Consider the following 21,144-nt stretch of genomic DNA (forward strand, 5'->3'; position numbering starts at 1 on the left):
CTGTATCCATAGAAATCAAAAGACTCTCCACTTTAAGCTGCTGTGAGAGATGAAGGACATTATGAACCTCTAATAAAGGAATTACGACCTCTAATAAAGCCTCTTTGATCAGGTAATAAGCCATCTAACCTAGTCGCAAGGATTTTAGACAAGATCTTATAGTCAGTGTTTAAAAGAGATATTGGCCTGTAGGTGGTGCAATTTTTAGGTGATTTCCCTCTTTTTAAATAACAAAGCAATATTTGCTTCCTGAAGAGAGGGTGGGATGGTCCCTTTTTCCAAGGAATTATTAAACATTGCTAGGAGCAGGTCAGCTAAGATTTCCCTAAATTCTTTATAAAATGTGTTACCCAAACCATCCTGTCCTGGGCTTTTGTCCATCTGCAGAACCTTAATGACTGACAATACTTCCTCTTTTGAGATAGGATAATTAAGGGCTGTTTGTTGTTCAGCACTTAAAGAAGGAAGATTTATTTTAGCAAAGAACACATCCATAAGATTTGTGGATCTTCCCGAAGTCTCAGATTTATATACATTTTCATTAAACTTTACAAATCTATTATTAATAATAGAAGTATTAGAAGAGGGATGCCCTAACTGGCCTTTTATTGACAAAATTGTTTGAGAGTCTGCCTTTTTCTTAATAAGGTGTGCTAGATATTTCCCTGCCTTAACACCATGTTCATAAACCTTAGTTTAGCAAATCTAATCCTCTTCTCAGCCTGTCCCACAAACAATTTTAAAAGAACTTAAAGATGAACGTAAAGCAATAATTTCTATCAATCTATCTGAATTTGGATTCTGAGTGTATTCAGCTTCCATTCTTTTAATTTTAGACTCCAAATTGACTATTTGTTCTGCTTGTTTTCTCTTTTTATTAAATGTATAAGACATTATCAAGCCCCTAGAAAAGGATTTTATCGTTTCCCACAAAAGAGATTAATCACTTGTAGAAGGACTATTAATAGTAAGAAATACCTGAAATTCTGAGACAAAATTAGACATAAAAGCACTATCCTTAAAAATAAAAGGGTTAAGTCACCAATGCTTAGCTTGAACTGAATGATCATGGGGCTTCAAATGCAAAAAAAAACAAACAAAAAAAACAGGTGCACAGTCTGAAATGACAATATTACCAATTGAGCTGCCTTCTATAGAGTGCAGTATTTATTTAGGGGCAAAAAAAAAAATCATCTATTCTTGTATGGCAAGAATGCTGTTTAGAGAAAAACGTCTAAATACATTATCAGCTGGATGTTGGATTCGCCATATATCCACAAAGCCCAAATCCTCACATAATTCATTAATACATTTTGCTTGAAAAGAGGGGGCTGAAGTGCCAGTAGGCAACTTGTCTCTAACAGGATTCAAATGACAATTAAAATCTCCACCCACTAACAAGCAGTCCACTTTATATTGTAGCAGCTTAGCAAACACATTGGTTAGAACATCACATGATTGACCGGGGGGTGGGGGTGGGGGGGGTACATATTCATAATAACTATTTCTTCCTCAAACATTACCCCCTTCACAAATCACCATCTCCGTCATGAATACAGTTTGTCATCTAAAACGACAGTGATTTCTTAAAAAAGATGGTTACTCCTCGACTCCATGATGAAAAAGATGAGAAGAATACGTTACCAAAATCCAGCTGTTGTAGCTTAAGGTGTTCCTGATCATCAAGATGGGTCTCTTGTAACAGAGCAATATCCACTTTCTCTTTTTTTAAGAATGTGAGAATTGATTTCCTCTTTACAGGTGTATGAATTGCACTGACATTCCTGGAGCATATCTTAAGAGTACCTACTCACATCTTTGACTATAACAGGAATAAATAAAAAGCACCTAAATGAGTCCAGCATTACATGGATTTGGTTCAGTAAAACAACCCAGTGTGTATGGGGGCCCTGGATAACAAAAAATTCAGTCCAAGTGACGCAAATGCCCAGGCTTCACTCACATTTAACATGTCCAAGCAAAAATGGAGCATAATGTATACCAGCTCAAAGGAAGGGGAAAAAAAAATATTGTGTACTGACTTATGATGCCAATGTTGGGCACAGTCATAAGATATGTTCAGAAGGTCTTTAGGCAATACAAAAGGACGGATAGACTTGGATATTTCACTCAATGGCAGCAAATAGCTGTCAACCGGTCAGCAAACCTTAACATCTCCCTGATATTGCACTTTGAGAAGGGAAGGGTAAATCTGAGCATATGTTGCGCCTATGGCCCTCAGTTTTTTCTTGACATCGTCAAATCTCTTGCGTTTATGTATGACGGCTGGAGAAAAATCTTGATAGATTCTGACCTTAGAATTTTTGACCATCAGTGCTTGATCGCTCAAATCCTTTGCCACAGAGACAACACACTCTTTATCCAAATAATTATGAAATCTCTCCAGGACTTCACAGGGATATTGAGACTTTGATTTAACAGGCCCAGTGGGAACACAATGTGCCCTTTCAATCCTCAGTCGCCCTGTTTTTGTTGAAATATTCTGAACATTCGGAAGCCAGGATTCAAAAAACTTTATGGGGCGGACGCCCTCCATCTTCTCAGGAAGCCCCATAAAGTTTTTTGAATCCTGGCTTCCGAATGTTCAGAATATGTCCATTTTTTCTTCTCCCTCTGTTCTCCAAGTCATCCAAATGCTCTGCCAGCTCACCATCTCGAACTTCCCCTACTTAATGCACTTTTTGAAGGATAGAGAAATGTCTGAGCATTATTTTTAAAGGATGCGTGTATTTTTGTTAGGCTGCTTGTGAGTTCACATCCTTAATGATATTATGGAATGGCAGGTTCCCATGGTAATATTCTGTATTTAAGTTTTAAAATGACAAGAAAGTGACCTTATCTGCATAGTAGATTTGACCAGTCAATTACAGAATTAGTTGTAATTAGTTCTAGTTAAGCTAGGCAAATTGCTTTGTACCTGTAATCATATGTTAATATTTACACGGATGTACATGATATGTACTGTAGCATACTGTGCAGAACAGCTTGGATGAGTACCCATAACTGCCTTTGGCTGTGTAATAATCATATATTAGAAAGCCTAAACTGAGCATTCTGATTTCTACTGCTGACAATTAATAGTGTGTCAATCTGTTTGTTCAGACTCAGACTCTGTTAAGTGTTGTTGATGTTCTTTGATTGAAAATAGTTATATAGGCTTGTATCTGTAGTCAGTGTGCTTTATGCATACGTCTTTTTGACAAGACATGAGATCATGCACATTCATCAAGCCAGACATTGTAATATATTCTGAAGCCCTTCATAATTACATATCTAATATTGATTACAATGGGCTAAAATATTGTTACTAAATCCTAAACATTGAGTGTATAAAATATTGTTACTGAATCGCAATATGTAGATCTGAAGAAAGATGGGCTCCCTGCAATCATGTTGTTTAAATTAATTACTTATATGTTTTCTTTTCAAAGGCAACAAGTGTGCAGTTATGTGTAACACCTTTGCATGCTAAGGTATACAGCTAATCGGCCCTTTGTCAAAGGAACAAAATGGATGTGCTATTCTCCCTCATATCAAATGCAATGAAAAGCCATTAGACTTTGAATGTGACAGCACATCCAAACCAAACAAAAACACAAGGCTGTTCCTGGAGAACATTTCCACCATGGAAGACAAAGTTATTGTTCTGTAAATTTTAATGGAGTCATCTGTAGCAATGTGCTTTGTCCTTATTTGGTAAGGAAGGTGTTTTCTCCCTTTTTTTTTTTCTTGTGTGTACCCTACTGAAAATACCAGCTTAGACCAGCATACATTTCTAGGCTATTTTATGCTGGTTTGGTGCTGGTCTTGATGGTTGACCATGATAGCTATGTAGTTCAACAGCAAAACTGCTTGTCAACCAGCATGGTATTTCTGGTAAAGATGGTAGACCAAGAAAGTCTAGCTGGTGTCCACTGGTATGGAAATAATCTGCACAACTCTGCTCACCACGCCAGAGAGCTGCTGCTTTGGGGTGGGTTACAGCGAATATGTGTTGTCTATGACTGTCTTTACAATGCCATACTACCATACTTTAACTGCTTCTGCCAAATCTAAGAAACCTAGTGGAGATTTCTTCACACCAGCATTGCATCTCAGGCACCAGTATCCAAAACACACTGTTGCTGGTGCCCAACAATGCTGGTCTTTTTCTTAACAGGGTACTGTATGTTGTATACTATATAGCAATTGTTTTATTAATTGCAAAACAGCCAAAGACCAAAGCCTGCAATACAGCTTTAGCCGAATTTAAAGCTTTACAAGGAACTAAAGGTGGACATTTTCAGTGATGTCTTTTATCTATGCCTCCCCACTTACAGTAATATCAGCTTGGAGGCAGCTAGAGGCATCTAGACTTTGTGTTTCTGTAGTGTAGGAAAGGGCTCATCAGTTTGTCCCCAGGCCTAAGTGCCACCTGCAGCCCACTAATGGGCCTCCTCTGGCAACCTGACTATTTTAAGGCCTTGAGGAGCCCCTATTTGAATGTGTGGAGGGAGCCAAAAGTGCAAATTGTCAACAGATGGGACTGCAATCTCACCTGGGGTGAAAAAATGGCACCTGACGTCCATCTGGGATGGTTGTCTCCTAGACTGCACACACAGGCAGCACATGCTGGCCCACTTTAACTTGGCAGTAGTCTGATCCTGTGAAGGACGTTAAGGACCTCCTGTGCCACACTCAAAAACAGAAACAACAGAGTGAATTTAACAATTTAATTTCATTTACTGTCCTGTCCAGCAGTTGAGAATCACTCTTCTCTTATATCAAGGAACTGGTTTTATTATAAGAGCAATAATATATATGACTTGGGAGGGGGTTCAGCTAAGGGTTTATTAATAATTTTTTTGTGCCACCAGATTGCTGTTGTCTGACAATATTTAATATAACCTGATAATGAATATAATTTTAGAGGAGTTGCTCCCTCCTGTCACCACTTGTACTAGAGAATGTTCTATAAATGTCAAAGTTAAAGTCCAATGTGACCCCTTCGCTGTCACTAAGCTCCATCTGCTGCTGGGTTTTATTGGAACACAGCTGTGCCCATCTAACACACACTTGTGAGCCTGTGTGTTTGAGTGTGTGTGTGAGAGAGAGCATTGGTGCGTGTATTCTTGCTCGATAAAATGAAAATCTCTTGATTGTAATGTTGATGACAGGGCAAGTTCATTAAGCAATTTACCCCAGTTTAACAGAAATGGATTTTCATGGCTGCTGTACAGAAGTTGCAATTGTTTGATGGATGAACTCTTTTGTTGCTGAGAGATAACACTGCCTGGCCATCCACACTGTTGGTTTTACAGATCCTTTGGCTGAAGTGTCCATACTTACAGAATATTTACCTTAAAGGGTTAGTTCACCCCATTCAATTATGCTCATGTTGTTCCAAACTCTATCCCCACTATCTCTTTAACACTCATGTTCTGTTTGTGACACTTTTAATAGACATTATTCATGGTAGCGCCATCTTTGACTTTTAATGGGAATGACAACGAGGCTGTGAGGGATAGACTTACCATCTCTTCAATTTCATGCACAATATTAAGCTGTAAAAAACACCTGGATCATATCTGATTTTCCAAAACACGTGTTGTCTGGAGTTTTTTGTCTACGAATGTTCTAAGAAATATATTTTTTCAAGGTTTTGTTCGCAGAACGATTCAAAAACACTTTAAACTGCAGTACAGTCTATTGAAGAGACTGTATGTTTATCTCTCACAGCCTCGTTTTCATTCCTTTTAAAATTCAAAGATGGCGCTGCTGTGAATAAGGTCTACATGTCATAAAATTCATTGAATTGTCAGGTTGAATGTTGAAAACTTCTTCACACATAAATCATTGGGTTCTCTGGGACCCTTAACATAAAGACAGTGAAGCCAATTTCAACAGAACATGAGTGTTCAGGAATAGTGAAAGCAGCCTGTCCATTCAGAACTCAAAATGTCTATCTCTCTGCTGTGCTCTAATTGTGGACGCTGACATGAGGATATAATTACCACTAGTGTGAAGGGAGATAGATTAGCACACGCAGCCATGGTGGGTGTTTGAGATGGTTCTCTCTAGAGCTGAAGATCCTGCACGTGTAAGTGAGATTCTCCTGCACTCGTTATCTCTACATCAAGCTGTCAGCAGATCACAGCTACTCCAATTTTCCCAGATTCTCTTGTAACTACCCATGCTTTCTCATTTCCTCTGTTTTATTAATTATGTCCTTGTATTTGCATTAATACATAAAGTATGTTGAGAGAGAGTGCGAGAGAGAGAGAGAGTTAAACTAAAAATGCCATGTAACATAGTTGAAAATATAGTCATGAAAAGCAGCATTAAATTAGGCCTGTATATATACAATATACTGTATATACAGTTTACATATACAGTATACTGTATTTCAATAGATAGATAGATAGATTGATTTTCCATTTAATGATGTCACCCAAATTGAGATTCTCAGTGTGTCAGGCAAGTAATACTCTGACTGAAAACAATTAACATGTAATACTAATAAAAAATATTGTATATTGTAAGTAATATTGTAATATTTTATTATTATGACTTATTATTTACAAATGCAAAGGTACCGATTCACTAAAATGAATTGAGAGCAATTGGATCTTTAAGCGAGCACGTTTGATTACTAATGCACGCGCAAGGGCAGTACTATGATGTGATGTTTTGGTTTGTTTGGGGTGCATTGTTTATCTCTTTTGGACCAGGGGGTGCTCCTCGAAAATGTTGCTTGGTTTTGTCCCCCTTGATCGTGTTTTGGCATTGGTCCAGTGTCAGAAGATTAAGTTGGAGGGCACAAGGAAAATCTAGGGAGGCAATGACTCCCCTAGCACCCCCCTCCCCCCCATTACACCCGGCTTTGTATGTGCACAATCCACAATTACCCAAAAATAGCAGTGTAGCGTTTTGTCACACTCCAAACAACTCGTTACTGGAAAATATATTTTTGTTTTGAAAACAGCTGAACTATTGTTACGCTACTGAAAATGTTGTCAAAGTTTTTTAGCTAGTTAATCTCAACACTGAAACGTCAATACTAAGGAAGCAAAATGTATTCAACATCATGGTATAGCTGGCAGATCTGTTTTTACCCCATAACTTCAGAGGCATTTTGAAGATGAAAGCTGTGATATGTCACACTCACTAGCTGCTCTTACATAACAGGCAGCAGGTGCATTTTATCTGAAGCAATTTATAAAACTTTACATTTAAGGACAGTTCCTGGAGTGCCTTAAGAGCGCAGTTTTCTAGTGGTTTTGCTATCAATGCTATCTTCATGTTCAGCTGTTCAGATCCTCAACCGGTTGTATAATATCACAATGTTGCATGAATGCTTTTATTTACAGATTATATGCTATAGATTGGTATAAACATTATATTATAGACTATATGTATTCTACTATACATATTCCATCACCATTTCAAGGTTTGATTTAATTCCAGTGTATGCACAACTTTTAAAGAAAAAAGCTTTTTGAATGTTGTTATGACAATTAATGTCTGAGTATACAAATAAAATATATTAATGTACAGATTATATTTGTTAGCACCACTAAGAAATAGCCCCATGTTTGTAAACTAAGAATTTGTTGACACCAAACATTTTATTTTACAGCAGGCTGTGCTTGTGATATTATGTGTGTTTGTAATCCTGTTTACCAAAGACTGAGCACAGTTAAAAAGCTGTATCACACATCCTTCCATAACCTACTCTCCTCCAGACATAACCATGTCACGACCGCAAAGCTTATCCAGCATAAACTAAATCAATGACACATTTAATCAACAGGGGGAAAACTGTGAAACAGTGAACAGATTACAAGTGAATTATTTTTTGTCATCACTGGAAAAGGTGCCATTTCATCACTCTTCAAGACTGACAGCACATATCGAACTAGAATTGTTGGAGATTAATCCTCTGGGGCTCCTATTTATTCAAGAGTGTGGCTCCATTTTAGAACTAACAAAACTTGTCAAAGGGAGGATACAGTACACCTGGAAAGTTCTCTGGTTGTGAAAAGAGTTATTAAGTTACTTGTTCAGATGTTCAATGTCTACAAAAACATGGCTTCCTGCTGGAATTGCTTTTTAACTAGTATAATTTAAATAAGATTGTTACACTGAAGTCTGTAAATGCACCACCTCTATAAGTGAAAGTAATTTGCTTAAGGACAGCATTTACCATGCTCTTTTGTAATCTTGTATCCTCCTCCTTTCTTACTGTTGTTCTAATCATCATTCATTTCCCAATAGGGCCAAACCTCAGAGAAGGACATTTTGGTAAATGAGGCCTCCAGGTCCACCCAGGCCAGTGCTGTACACTCAGTATCTTCTTCAGAACACAAACCAAACCAACAAGATCAGCCAGCTATCCCACCTGTACCCCAAACAAGCTCAGCAGCCTCATTCTTCCACAGGTAAGCCTAGATATCTATGCAGAGACATGTTTTTCCAAAGTGTTCAGCCACAATTGGATTCAGAACACCAGGTGAAATGCACAGCCATCAGTTCACTCTTGATTGAGCTCTTTGGCTTCTGATTCCATGCTGCAGTCCCTTAGTGCCTCCTCAGCCTCTCACACCCACGAACCAAGAATCCTCAATTGCCTCTAGCAGTCACGTCACTGCAATGCTTTTTCAGTGCCCATGGAGACTGCAGCGATGTTGAAGGCAGTACAGCCTAATGTGTTGAAATGTCATCGATCAATGCTCAGGCTTTGCAGTCTGAGAGAGTGCAAATACAAATGGCAGAGGTCTGCGCACAGCTGGATTGGGCATGTATCCTCAGGGATAATGGTTCATCTTAATCTACTTGACAAATTGTTTGTGAAAATTGCTCCTAAAAAGCGATTATTTAGTTTAACATTTAGAATACATGGTGTATTTGTTAAGTAAGGAATATGTAAGTCAGCCAGTTGTTATCACAAAATAAACACAGACAGGGTGATCAGGGTCTTTTTTCACCCTGAAGGGGTTTATTTTGCGATAACATCCTGTAGTGAGAATCACCCTGGGCCTCACACAAAGACACCAAAGTTTGTGGTGGTTTTTGATCACACTTCACTTAAAGTGTATGCGTGTGTGATTATTAATATCAGATGGCCCCTCCCTCCATCCTTGGGCCACCAGCAAAGAAGTTTCACCTAAACAAATGGACTATTCAATCAAGTAAAATGATATCTTTTGGAGGGAGTTGGTCATCAAAATAATCCAAAGGATTTGTGAGATTCACTAGCCCTTTAGAGCTCTTCTGTATCATCAACACAAGGAACACACAGTTGAAATAAAATTAATTGTATTTACAAAAAGATAAACAAGAATAACTAACAAAAATTACAAAATGGTAGTAATATGTTAAAGAATAATATAAATGAATAGGTAAATAAAAGTGCATGGGATGAAAAGATGCATATGGTTGAACTGGATGTAGCAATGGCAAAGTATGACTATTTATTATGAAAAATGTATAGCTGTTTCTCTATTAATTAATAAGGTGAAAACCTTATTTCTTTTGAAACAAATAACTCTTAAGATTATTTGCAAGTAATTTCACACACAGGGTATGCAATCTATGGAACACTGGATAATAGTATACACTAATGCCAAGGTCTCTGGAGAGAAGTTTGGATAGTGATATATTTACGTTCTGCTTGATCGGTCGATGAGTTCGGTGATGGGGCTCAGGGCCACCTTACGGTGGGGAAGGAACTGGATTCCATTTCTTGAACATGAAGGAGCTGAGGGATGTTGATATCCTGGAAGCACAGAGAGGGTTCTTGCAATCTGGAACACACAGATATATAGCCCTTATGTTGGTGCAAGATTCATCATCTGGAACACTGAGGTGCGTGAAACTTGAAGAGAAGGTTTGTTCACCAGAGCTAAACCTTGTCGCTGAAGTTATCTCCCTGGTATAGGGATTGTAAACTTGCCATTGCAATAGTCTCTTGTAGTGAGACTTGGTACTTGGTACTGTCTCTCGGATTGGACATTGAGAACTTTAGGTGATCTGTTATCCTCTCTCTCTGTAAAGTGGAGACCTAGCAGATTGGATGGTTTGTATTCTGCTACCACTTAGGCCAGAGATCCAGAATGTTGATTATTATTCTGTTTTTGCTCCTGAACTCAAACAGACAGGAACTTAGAACGTTGATCATTATTCTGTTATTGCTCCCGAACTCAAACTTAGAATGGAGAAGTGCTATAGAAGTGTATCCTGTTAACGACCCTCTGGACAGGGGCTCAGGACAAAGGTGTGGTCATACGGAGGATAGCTTTATACCTTCTTGATGAGGAGGAGATTTCAGTTTGGTGCTTCTTGTTTCAGGGTTATGATTGGCTGCTGACTTCGGAGGGGGCCCACACAGTGTGGCTCACCCTCCCTTCTTTGTGTGGAACCTGTGTTTGCCTATTTTAAAGTACATAGTTAGAACAATGTATTTTAAGTCTCATCTATGCATTGTTCCATTTCCATACCTCTTCAAAATTACTCTTGGCATTTCTCTGAAGATTTAAAACCAAGTTGCATGTTAGGAGTTAAAGTTTGTTTTTAAAGATTTGCCTTTGTGGCTTCTTTGTTTCAACCTTTTCAACAAGGTCTTGAAGAATTTTTATGGTGCTTAGCTCAACTCTGGTCTTAGGTCAAACCTTAGGATGAGGGTTTAAGATGCTGCTAAGAAACCATTCATGGGCCAATGATAAGTATTTTCCAATGTATTGGAAGATCTTTCCTGCCTTGTGATGGGTGTCTGGCAGTTGTCTAAGCAGCTTCTCTGATAGCTGTGCTTGGCATTTGTTTGTGTTGGTTCTACCACGATTCAATAAAAATGGAGCCACTCTTCTTTGCCTTGACAGTTAGGGAGGGACTCTGCCATAAAATGGCTCCTGGAATGTCATCTGGTCCAAATCTTCACCAAAACAGGCTGACTGTACATTATCCCGCTTACTACACAGCTACTACCTAAATAAATAAATAAATGCACATGAAACACTGATTTGAGTAGAGAACATACAGTGATCAGAGAAGCAGGAACGATGGCTCGCAAAAACCCAGATGAGTGGTCTGCTACGTGGCTGTGTGGTTATTACAGAGAAAGATCAGATTGCTAGATGGCATCACTGACCAATTAGAACCGAGTATTCCAGAGAGCCGTGTAATAATTTTTGTTATGTGTATGTTTAATGTATGTTAAATGTGCGAGAAACGAATTGCAGTATGACATTGCATACAATTACCCTTGTGCTCCCATCTCCATATCCCACCTTTAGCGCCAACCTCTGTAAATAACTGACAGGTATCACTTGTATTTGCCTTGGCCATTAAGTTTCTTTAAAAAGATGTAATAAAGGGGCAGTGAGTTAGTCATGCGATTGATTTTAGACACGGATCACTATATGACCTGTGCTTCTGTGTGCATATTTAGGCATTATCACAAATCCTTTTTTCCTTTGAGTTCACTTGAATCCACTTGAACGTCTGTCTTTTTGATGCACCTGATGTATAAATAAGGTGGGTCATGTTCTGTACAATGAAATTATTTCTCACCACCTCAAACAGATATGCTCACTCAGAAATATTCAGAATGAGAGCATGTGCCATTATTTAAATGAGGCACGACTGACAAATAGACATTATGAATATTGCTTAGACTGCCTGTGACAAGATATATATATATAATCATGACAAAATGATTTTATACTTTTCTCAATTGTAGGAGTCAAAGCAGCTAAAATGTCAGGCATTCCATTTGTGTCTTTTCCCGGGCCTTGAGGTCCACCTGGAACCAGAGGTGGGCTTATGATTTCTGAGGCCCCAAGCAACTGACCAACCCAGGGCCCCATTTCGGGAATTTTTTTTTACATAATATAAAATGTAAAAAATAACATAAAATTAATTTTAAATCATCATTTTAAATTCATCCTATATATATCTTTTACAAAAAACTATTTTTTTTTTTAATTAACAGGGTGTGCAAAACCTTCTACACTTGCTAATATTTTGGAATTCAGTTTTTATTTATTATTATTATCACCCAACAATTATTTATTGTTGTCCAGTTTGTCATTATAATTTGATACAGTATTATAATTATTACTTTGAAGACTTGTATAAAATAGTCATATATTTCTGTCTTATTTAATTTACTTTCATCTTATATTCTGATGTTGCAGTGTATTGTTCACCATGTTGCAAAAGGCTGAATTTTATGTTAGCATCGTAAGTAACATTCGTTACAGTATAATTATAGTATTACAACACTAGAGCAGAAGGAAAAACAAATGGCTGTTTATCAATTGCTGAAATTTTGCTTGGTGCAGAACAATCTGGAATAATGTTAAACATTGTAGCAGTTGCCTTTGCAACCTGAACTTGTTCAGAATCTTTTATCAGAATTTTTGTGAAATATGCGCTAAAAACAATCTAGACACAACGCAATCTAGAAGCAGCACAACGAATGAAACAGAATGCAGGTGTCTCGACATGCGTTTTTGAGACCTGAGGTTTCTTTTTAGACACTGTGTCTAAAAATGTGCCAGTGCTGTGAGACACTGAAGAAACAGCGAGATGCGGTGCAGCAGGAATGCATGTTCATCCAGCGTGTTTACATAGGAAAACAACGGAAAAACAGAGCAGATGAGGGCAAAAAAACATGTGCGGTATGAACGACCCCTAACTCATCCATTCAGGCATATCTGTGAGTGATAGAACATGGGCGAAACAAGTTCTGAAGGCCTGTATATTTTTTTTCATAAATTACAAACCCGAACTAATTGTCCTACAGAAAAACTGATCCAACCTGTTGGACCTTTAACGTGAACTGCTCTGAGTGCACTGAGAACAGTGTATTTGAATGTGTTCACAGAACAACATGTGACATGACACCCATCAAGCGGTTTTTGCTTTCCTACCGGGGCGTGGGGACCCCCGAGGTCTGGGGCCCCATGCAATTGTGTGGTTTGCATGGTGGTTAAAGCCTCTACTGCCTGGAACCCACACGTCTTTAAAAGCAAGTTGCCATGGTTGCACTGTTGTGATAGAAAGAGAGGCAGAAAAGGCTAAATAATTAAGAGAGGAGGTAGAAATAAGAAAAGGTGAACAGGAACCTGCAGTTTAGAAATCCCTGTTGCTTTCTCTCTCTCTCTCTCTCTCTCTCTCTCTCTCTCTCTCTCTCTCTCTCTCTCATTTAGGTATTTACCTTTTTTGTTTGTTTTGGATAAAAGTGGCCTAGAATTTATCTTTACATAAAAAAAGAATGGGACCATAAAATGTAAATGTAACTGTACACATAATATAACTGCAAATGTGGCAATTGTGTCTTTGTCATAAAGGAAATCCAATAAGAACAGACATGACACATAAGCAACACTACTAAAAAAGCCTTTGAAAAAAATCTACTTTTGTCATATTTTCAAGCACTTATGCAGATGTGAGTTAGATTGCGTGACTAGACTCCTAATGACAACCCCGTAGTTCTAATGCACCCATTTGTGGTGGTCAAAGTCTTGTGTCTGTGTCAATCAAGGTTTTTCAAACCAGCCCATTTTTCAGTGCCCACTTAAGTGGCATACTGCAGCTCAAATGACCTTTAACCCCAGGTTTCCCTGGGATGCGGATTAATGTTTTGAGGCAGGATGGTTGTTGTGACAGATTCCCTTCCTCTCATCTGTTAGAAAGTGACAGTCTAGGAAACAAGACAGAAGGTTGTTAGAATACATACAACCACACATACACACATTCAAACTCATACAAATACACACAGATTATTTTGCATAGTTTCTCTTTGGAAATTTTAGGTCTGTGGTTTTGTTTTTAATTTTATTTTATGTATACAAAACATGGACTCCACAAGGTGGCTTATTGCAAAAACGCGGTTTGTTGCAAAAAAATTTGTGTTCTGGTTTACATTGACTGTATTAGCGGCTCCCATATACAGTGGCAGATTTAGGCTTGGGTGACGGTCAACAATTTTGGGGGCGTGTTGAATCGGGTTTTGCCCAAGGCACCAAACAAACTAGAACCGCTACAGCCCGTATACATACGGATCGTTCAGTAAGCAGCTTTCTCCACAGCAATATAATTTCCTAGTGACGCTTGCGTAAATAACAAACATGACATCAGAGGAAGACTACACTATTTTATTCTCCATTGCTTTGCTTTATTTCCAGATATTCTAGAGTTGTTGCGGTGCTTGTTTCCTTCACTTTCTATCTCAACCTGCAGCTGAATTGCACTTCATTAGTGGGCTTTCCCTCTTAATGTGAAACTCTGTGATTTTCCCAATGTACAAAAGCACACACGGACATGAGGGACAGTCGATATTTTACATTAGTGGGTATAAATGTGTACAGTATACTATATCATTTATGTGATTTTCCCACTGTACTCCCAGAAATGGAATTTTTCCACTGTGTTGACTTGTTGTTTGGCTCCATCCTATGACGTTTGTTGTCCCTCTTGTTTTGGTCCTCTAATTTGGTCATAGGCATGAGGTCATAGGCCTTCAGTACAACAGCACTCTTGCTTGTGTGATACTTGCCTAAATATATCAAAACATAACACATTAAGCGAATAGGTGAAAACTCAGCCACACTGTCTATTCTAAATCAGAATTGTGATGGAAGGATATTTTCACTTATCTCCTACAATCAGCAGTCCTGTGACCTTTAGGGTCAGAACTGGATATAGCAAATCAGTGTGACATATATATGTGACATATATATACCTGCTATATTTATATGTTTGCTATGTCTCATATATATGTCATGTATTTTGTAATGGACTTCACATCACACCCATAGGTAGGTTATTGGCCTGGCATGATGCAGAATTCTGCAGAGGTGCGCAAAAAGCAAGTACCCAGAGCAAGTTGGTTTTAACAACTGAAGGCCAGCTGTAGTCTCGCATTTTAAGATTTACAGATACAAGCAGAGTGGGTTGTTTATTTCTGTAGATGGGACTGTTTCACCTCAGCTTTGATGTTGCTCCATGGTGGAAGGACTCTCTTATGTGCTTTTCTGTTGGGGCTTTCATTGGCACGCTGCATGTGTATTATCTGCTGGAGTCATGCACTGCATTATTGTCCTGTTTACTGCTGTGCTGAAATGCATAATCAACAGGGACCGACAGAGCCAGCATCTGTTTAGACTGAATGAAATTGCTCATAATGAATGCTGCTTGTGCTAAGGTTTGGAATGCATCATGTAACTGATGCTGCTGAACAGCCACAATTTATGGTACCTACTTTTAACGGATGCTTTTAATTTGACCAATTACCTCTCTTTTTTATGATGCTATATGAAGTTTTTAGACATATGCCAGCTGTGGGCATTTCCCTATATACACTGTAGATAGTGTATCATGGTTAAAGAGAGGTTTTACTCTTACAAAAAACTAAAGCTTGGAAAAATGATCTGACAATGCATTGCACTTCAATGCAAAATTCACAATGTTCTTGAAAGAAATGGATGCTTCCTTTCAGCAAGGATGCATTCAATTGACCAAAAATACTGCCAAAATCATTATTTGCTAATTATTGTTATGGTTTGAGATAATTGTTTTAAGTGGTATTTATTCAATTGTTTCTTTACCTGTGATGGCAAACATACACTGTGTCACCTATTCCTTACAAAAACATTCTAAAGTGCTCATTTGGTACTCAGGAACATTTTCTTATTTTTGAGCTACCATGCGGAAATCACAATACAGTGGGATTTTTCCCCATTTGCTGAGGTTACATTGAGTTCTTACAAATTGCTTTACACTTGCAAGTCAATTTTTATTTAAACATAGGCAAAAAGAAACACATTTCTCCTGAAGTCCTATTCTCCTAAAGTTTATAGTTTTAGAGAGATGAAGGCTATTCCATGCATTACTATTTAAAAAAAAAAAAACAGGATGGAGAGGGAAGTGGACGGCCCAGATGGACAACAAAAAGACAAGTAAATCACAGTTTCTAGTTTGAGAAACAGAGTCCACACAGGTCCTAATCGAACTAAATGCCAAAGACCTGCATTGCTGCAAGAGGATTCATGAACAAACAGAACATTTTAAGAATACAAAATTTATTTAAAAATAATAGCCATTTGTACCATTCTAAATGTCTCTAAATCGTTTCTAAACTACATCATGTGCATTGTGACTGAAACGCGTTCCTATTTCAGGTTTATTCTCATTCATGTATGTCCAGGTATTTTGGCTATTAAGTTAACATTCTGTACAAAACTAATATAATGCAATATCATAGAGGAGGAAATTTATCCTCAGTGATATTGTAGCAATTATCCAGATATGGAATGAGATTATTAAGGCGCATTGTTAGTTTCATTTGGGGAGCGGGGAGAGTAGAACGAGGCACACCTGAGGTGTGTTTGGCCTCGTCACTGCTGCCAAATAAACATAGAGTGTTCCTCTTCTCTGGGAGCCGGCTTCCATCTCCATGTGTGCACACACTGTCGTCCTTGCCGATCCAAGTGCAGAGTGGGGAGGGTCCTGGATCCTCCTCTGGACACTCCCCATCCTACATGATGCCTCTTTTCACAGCGAGGATGCCAGATTCCCCTTTATTTTGAACACCATTGCCCCAGACACTATTTTCCCCTTTTTGTGAACATTTTATGTTTATTATTATTTCCGTAAATGCATCTCCAAAGCTTGACGGGACACCCACTGTGTGTGTCTTTTGCTCACCCCGCCACATATGGATTGTGTCACACATTATCTTTATCATGGGTACCTAGCAGACAGTGGCAACTGTAGACATCCCTTGAGAATTTGCTGCTTAGCCTCTCACTTCACACATGCAGTCTGCTGAGAGACTTCTTAGATCACTCTGTATTATTGTGTATTAATTGTTTTTTTTATCCAACTAGACACACCTGATTCTTACACACTTTGAGATCAAACCACAGAGGATTGTATTTTCCAAATAATGTACAAAGTTCTCATGCGTTCCAAATTTTTGTCTGCCATATTATATTTCAAAAGTTTTATTGTGTGTCATTTTATAGGACGTGTGGCTGCTTTTTTCCTAAGTTTGAGTGTGCTTTGTTGTCATTTGTCAAACAGCCACATCACCAGTCTAAACCCAACCTCAGGAGGCGTGAGAGTGGCTCGCTGGCTTACTCGCTCACAGAAAACATCAACACAGACGCCAACATTTCATCCCATGACCCAGTTCGTTTGCTGAAAAATTGAGCTGAATAAGTCATTGACAATTTTCATTAATAGGGTATTAAATAAGGCCTACAACCCTTAAAAATCAAATCCTTTTTCCCTCTTTCATCAAAAAAAAAAAAAAGATTAGTGAGGCATTTAACCTTAATATCTGGAAGTCATACTAGTTATTTTTGTTTTATACATTTAAAAAAATTAAAATGTATCCACAGTAAGTGTCAGAACACTGGCAAAATATGACAAAATGCTTAGCCATTCCATCAAAATGTAGCACCACACCTGCTTATAAGATCACAGTACTGTCACAATCCCCTTCCCCCAATGCACACAATCTGTGCCTTACATTATTCTAATTTTGTCACATTTGAATGCTTTCCATTCAAAGTTTAACCATCTGACTTATGCATTATGTTAAGAAGTAGGCTACTTCCATTTTTGTTGTCTAAAATGAGCAATACTCAAAAAACTACTTGTCTATTTAGTCTGAAGACTGAATATTTCAGAATTTGTTGTTGAAACTAACACAACAAGTCCCGTGTGGCCTCTGAATTGCTTTTCCTTCTGAAAATAATTTCAATCAGTTTATCAGATTTCAAGCTGGTTTCCCTGTGGACTTCCTCTCCTTTGTTCTATCCTTCTCTATCTTTCTAATTGCCCTCTGTACCTATTCATCTGCCCCCCCCCTTCATGCCCTCTTATGCGTTTGAGGTATCCCCCTAATCCCACCTCTCTCATTTCACACCCTGTGCCATCATAAACGAATGTTAATAAGATCACTTGAGATTACTTCCTTTTAATTTTTAACCACCCCACACCTTTTTGCATTTTAACCTCTTAAAGAGGACATGAAAAAAAATAAGTACATTAGATGGAGCTTCATTCAAAAGGGTAGAAAAGGGAGAAAAACAATAAAGGATCACATGGCTGATCTTAAATGATATTGTGGAGATCATTGTGTTTCAGAGCTGGCACATTTCATGTTTTCCAGTCGGGCAGAGTTCCTTTGAAAGAGAATGGGTAGTTGTTCCTCTGTCCCATTGTTTGAACCCCCCTTCTCTTTCACATTAAGTCTGAGGGGAAAACAGGAGATTCAGGGTTCGATCAGTAGAGGAGCTACCTTGTCCTTCATGTAGCTGAGCCCCAGCAGTTCCCAATACCATCAACATCTGCTCAACCTGTTGGAGGCCACAATATTGAATTTAAACATTTGATCAAAATAAGCTCCTGGCTTCTGTTTGTAAACATTCTTTACAAACACCCTCTGTCGGCAATAGAATCAGTGTTTGTTCTGCCAGGCTGAATCTAAACTATACTGTATGTGCGAGTATTTGCTAACAACCTCAGACAAGCTAGCATGCTGTTAAGAGAGCTGCCCCAGCATTTGGGGCAATATCCCCTGGCTCTACATTACAAAGGCTCCAGTGTCCCTCAGGAAAAGCACATAATGCACAAAGCAAAATTCAGCAATGACAGCAGCTAAAAGCAGCTGCCACACAACATAAGGACAAAGAGTTGAGCCAGTGAAAATATAGCTGCTGAACAGGTAACACGGGTGACAAAAGAAGGTGTTGAGAGATGTCATGGTCTTTTAGGTGCACCATTTAGATTTTGCAATATTTATTGAGCTCCAGTGACCTTTTAGCTGATCTTTTTCTAGCCATAGGCATTGCATCTTCTCATTGGTGTCTCATATATGAATCAGTGGCCTTCTGCTGTTTCTAACCAGGGAACAGAGTTCAAATGAAAGAGAGTCTACATGCCATGACAGAGGAGGAAGACTGTCCTTTCATAATTTAAGACCTCAGCCCTCATTATGCTTGCTACGATTAAAAGGAAAGAAACAGCATAGTGGATTAGTCTGTTCAGAGTCACATTGCTATTGAGAGAGAATACCAAACACTTACAGTATGAAGCAATAAGTCAAGAAAATTTGAGCAACAGTATGTTTCTGTATCTTGCATGCACGATAACTTGTAAACTTGAAATAATAGAGGTTGACCGATATATAGGATTTACCAATTAATCGGGGACGATTGTGGCATATTTTAACTATCAGCTATCGGAAAAACTCAGGTAAGTTTCCGATAGTTATTTTTAGTTTAATTTGTCCATGGCTAGTGCTGAAGGGTTCTATACTATTTCTATGTCTCTGTTGGGTTATATGCCAGCTTGAGTTCATGGCTGGATTTTAACGACAGTCCTCTGACTCTAAGCCCAACGCTCTATCAGATGAGCTATAGATGATATTAGAATATATAAGAATAAAAAGTGTATACACAGTATAGATGGGTCTGTGATACAAGCATTAAATGTATAGTTTTTCAAAAGATACATTTGAGTAAATGTAGTAAAAGTATGTGTCGATATCATAAAATAGCATTTTATCAGCCATTAAATTCATGATTTGGGTGAAAGTGAATATGACACACTGTAGTGCCTCTAGTGTTCATTTCACCTGGAAACAGCATTAAGTGCATTAAGGTAAACGGATTTGCCGTGCTGTCCATAATGGGGATCTTGAGCACAGGACTTGGCTTGAGCTCTGAGAACCCCCTTCTCCACTTTCAGTAGTTTGCATGTTAATGTAATCCTGTAGAGCATAGGGTAAATGTGTTTTGGCTTGCTGTCACTGGCGGAGAGCTTGTGACCCGAGACTTGACAAGAGCTTGAAACCCCCCCTGGACTTGTTGAGTTATTAATGAATAGATGGGAGGAGTTGGGGTGGTGGAGGGATGCCAGAAGAATCTTCACAGAGTAGAGGTAAGCAGCTGTTTATATAACTCTGGCGATGAGGTTGGCTGGATTAAATGAACTAGCTCCTCCTGAACTTTGTTTGGAAAACTCAATTTCATCTGCAAACACCTCTTGAGGCCCAATATACTTCATACAAAATTGAAGATATCAGCATATAGAACAAAATCTATCCAAAAAGGTGTTTTTGATTTAATTTTGGTGGTTAGTAACAGCTACCCTGGGCAAACATTTAGGAAATCTTCTTAAGTCACACTAGCAGACTCCAAACAACGCGATTTTGTCCAAGGCTTTCACACTTGCAGACCATTTTACAAAGATCTCACACTTTTCAGTCGCAGGTATAACACACTTGCAGATACAAAATGGTTGAGAGGTGACACACACATAATGACTCACCCCAACTATCTCTCTCTGATCCTTGTCACGTAGAGCATGCCAAAATAACAAGATGAGTAAAACTGCAACTGCAATAGAGTGATTTTCAGACCTGTTGCTTGCTTGATTTGTGCTAAAACAGTGAATGAAAAAGTTACATTGTTGCATTTTCTTTACATGTTTGTATGACTTTCGCATGGTTACAATTTAAAATGCACCAAAGTTGTAAAATGACAGTTGTGGCTATTTGGTCCCGTCATTAGTTGCTTTCGCATAATTTTTGCATTGAAAAATACCTGATTTATCCCATCGAGTCACGTATGTCCTTATGCACATTTCAGTTAGTAAAATATTTTTTTTTCAATAAAAACAGACTGTTGTGGCTCCATTTTCTGGTGTAATTTTAGTGTAGGAAAAAAGGACAGGAAAACTGCTTGGTGACAGAATCACAATGGAGTTCAATCAGCGTTTATGAGTACATGCAGCTGAATGTGATAAATAAAAGTTCAGATCCACCTGATGTCTTTTCCATTCTTCAGTAAAAGAAGAAGTTCATTGGTCACCTGAGGAGAACACAAGATCCGGCCTCAGTGATAGAATGATTGTTTAAAACAAATGAATGTTTTTTTTTACAGTTCTTGAAGTCAACTCAGCTGGGTGTCCCGAAAGTGATTAGCTCTGTCTTGCCTGGACGGTGATTATGTTAATGAAGCTCACACCTGATAATAATTGGAAAAATCAGCTAGTGAGACGCCGACTTTATCGGCTTCCAAACGCCTTGTTACAGCCATTGGTCCAGGACGTCGGTAGGTGTGACCT

The 21,144-nt window shown here is 38.4% G+C and overlaps 1 protein-coding gene across 1 annotated transcript in view; it reads left to right on the forward strand.

The window, feature by feature from the left end:
• Window positions 1-21,144, forward strand: part of LOC127624144 (kinesin-like protein KIF26A) — a 102,023-nt gene that overhangs the window by 45,360 nt on the left and 35,519 nt on the right. Inside the window, exon 4 of the mRNA XM_052098826.1 lies at window positions 8,278-8,441. Within this exon, the coding sequence (XP_051954786.1) occupies window positions 8,278-8,441 (164 nt within the window). The remainder of the gene's footprint in view (window positions 1-8,277; window positions 8,442-21,144) is intronic.

This window comes from Xyrauchen texanus, chromosome 30 (genome assembly GCF_025860055.1).
Source record: "Xyrauchen texanus isolate HMW12.3.18 chromosome 30, RBS_HiC_50CHRs, whole genome shotgun sequence".
In the NCBI taxonomy this organism is placed as follows: domain Eukaryota; kingdom Metazoa; phylum Chordata; class Actinopteri; order Cypriniformes; family Catostomidae; genus Xyrauchen; species Xyrauchen texanus.